The sequence below is a fragment of the Centruroides sculpturatus genome, unplaced genomic scaffold (assembly GCF_000671375.1).
Source record: "Centruroides sculpturatus isolate CEXI.00-Female unplaced genomic scaffold, Cexi_2.0 scaffold1449, whole genome shotgun sequence".
Classification (NCBI taxonomy): Eukaryota; Metazoa; Arthropoda; class Arachnida; order Scorpiones; family Buthidae; genus Centruroides; species Centruroides sculpturatus.
In genome coordinates this window covers 57859-59988 of record NW_019385588.1, presented here as the reverse complement: position 1 = coordinate 59988, position 2130 = coordinate 57859, and the positions used below count along the sequence as shown (strand labels likewise).

At 37.3% G+C, this 2130-nt stretch overlaps 1 protein-coding gene across 1 annotated transcript; it reads right to left on the bottom strand.

Annotated features, from left to right (window-relative positions):
• Window positions 1-203: 203 nt before the first annotated feature.
• On the bottom strand, window positions 204-1827 carry LOC111640376 (uncharacterized mitochondrial protein AtMg00810-like). Its single transcript, XM_023386390.1, has one exon. It carries the CDS (start codon window positions 1616-1618, stop codon window positions 1088-1090), a length of 531 nt encoding a protein of 176 aa, XP_023242158.1. The 5' UTR covers window positions 1619-1827; the 3' UTR covers window positions 204-1087.
• Between the last annotated feature and the right edge of the window lie 303 nt (window positions 1828-2130).

Genomic DNA, 2130 nt, shown 5'->3' with positions numbered 1-2130 from the left:
AAAAGAACTGAAATATTTTAAAGATAAAGCAAAGTCAACATCTATATTATAATTTGTAAGATTAAAAACAAAAATATATCTTCTTTCAGGAAAATAAGAAAAGAAACGACAAACAAGGTAAACAAATAGATTATTAAAACTTTCAATCATAATTTATATCTCTGTAGAAAAGTGTACAGTAATAAACTTCTGTGATATGAGCGTTAGTCTCTAGTGTGTGTGACTCCTTTTTTCTTGATATAACAAGTCCCAAGTTTTCGTAAATTTAGTAATATAACTCATTTACGAAGACCTGTAAAGTGAAATATGTAGTTTATAAAACTTTTTAATATCTATCAGTATACAAAAAAATATAAGAATGGATTGTTAAAAATATTTTTTAAATTAAAAACTGTGAATCTAATTTTTATTTTTCAATAATTTTAATCTGTTGAATATATCACTGTTGCAAGTTATGTGTTCACAGATAGTGAGTAGGATACATTACAAGCAAGTTTAAAAAATCATACACGACTACTTTGATCCGTTTCAAGTCATACCGAACCAAAAAGTGGTGGGCTTGATAAAAGACACCACGTCTTGGCCGTTTATTTATTATAAAAAATAATACAATGATTATATGATACGAAGCGTTGCTAGATAATACAAATACAAAAGTTTATATAACACAAATCATTGCTACACACATAGGTAATGACAGGAAAGAAATTTAACACTCCTCCTCAATGATTTGTCCCATTTTGCTTACAGTCTTCGAGTCCAAGTTGTCTAGCACACTTAACGTCTTTTCCAGTACACACTGGTTTTGTTAAAATGTCTGCTACCATTTCCTTGGTAGGGCAGTACATAATACATACATTCCCATTCTTCACTTCATTTCTTACAAAATGATATTTGACATCAATATGTTTCGTACGTTGACTCACACGATCATTCTCCGCCACTTTCATACAACTTTGGTTATCCTCGTACATAGTTACTTTCTTATCGACGGTTTCCCCAAGGTCCAGAAACACTCGCTTCAGCCAAGCAGCCTCCTGGGTAGCTTCACAAAGTGCAACGTACTCAGCTTCAGTTGAGGACAGTGTCACATTGCTTTGCTTTTTACTGTACCACGAAACAGAACTGTCTTGATATTTAAGACATACCCTGTACGCGACTTTAGATCTGTGTTATAACCTGCCCAGTCTGAGTCGACGAAACATTCTAGTGTGGTTCTAGCGTTGCTCTTTTCACCCAATTTCAGCTTCCAATCAGCTGTTCCCTTCATATATCGGAACACCCTCTTCACCTCATTCCAGTCAGCTGCTCTTGGTTCCTTAGTACGTTGAGCGAGGATGGAAACTGCTGCCAATATATCTGGGCATGTGTTGGTTGCAAGGTACAGTAAACTACCTATACCCTTCAAGTACAGTTTATTACTTTCCATTCTTGGTACCCGCTCTTTAATTTTGAAATATTCAGGATCAAGGGGAATCTTGCTGGTTTTTGCACCTTGAAGTCCAAATTCTACTAGTTTGTCAATTATAAAATGTTTTTGATTTAGATGGAATATTCCATCACCGTCTCGATCAAATTTGATTCCGAGGTAATGATCGATATTTCCGAGGTATTTCATGTGGAAATATTTATTAGTTTCCAAACAATCTAACGCATGTTTGGAGATTAATGCTGCAATTACATCATCAACATGTGTGGGGGCCGAGGGGGAGAGAAATTAAAAAATCTCGGCGAACGATAATATGTGATATATATCGTCATCGTCTCCCTTGCCGTTTGGACTGCCGAGCGGTAACAATCAACGACATGTGGAAGCAGTTGAGTCAGAGATAGATGCTTCGTTAACAACACAACCGTTTATTAAACACGAAAGAAGCTTACAAGATTTCCGCGATCTTGAAAGTTCTGCGGCGGCTGCGGCCTCTGGGTCTTCCTCTCCTTTCCAAGATAGTCCCATTTTGAAGGAGTGTCCCTTGTTCGTGAATGAACCATTCCATCACGTCTCGATGGCTCCGGGACGATGCGGTCGACTTCCGTTGATGGAAAGATGTCGATCCGAGGTCGAGAGATGGAGACGAAGATGGGTGCGAGACACACACACAACAACAGATCCGTCACTTGAAACTTTCG

Coding starts and splice junctions, on each gene's coding strand:
- LOC111640376 (XM_023386390.1), bottom strand. CDS start 1,618: ATGAAATACCTCGGAAATATCGATCATTACCTCGGAATCAAATTTGAT.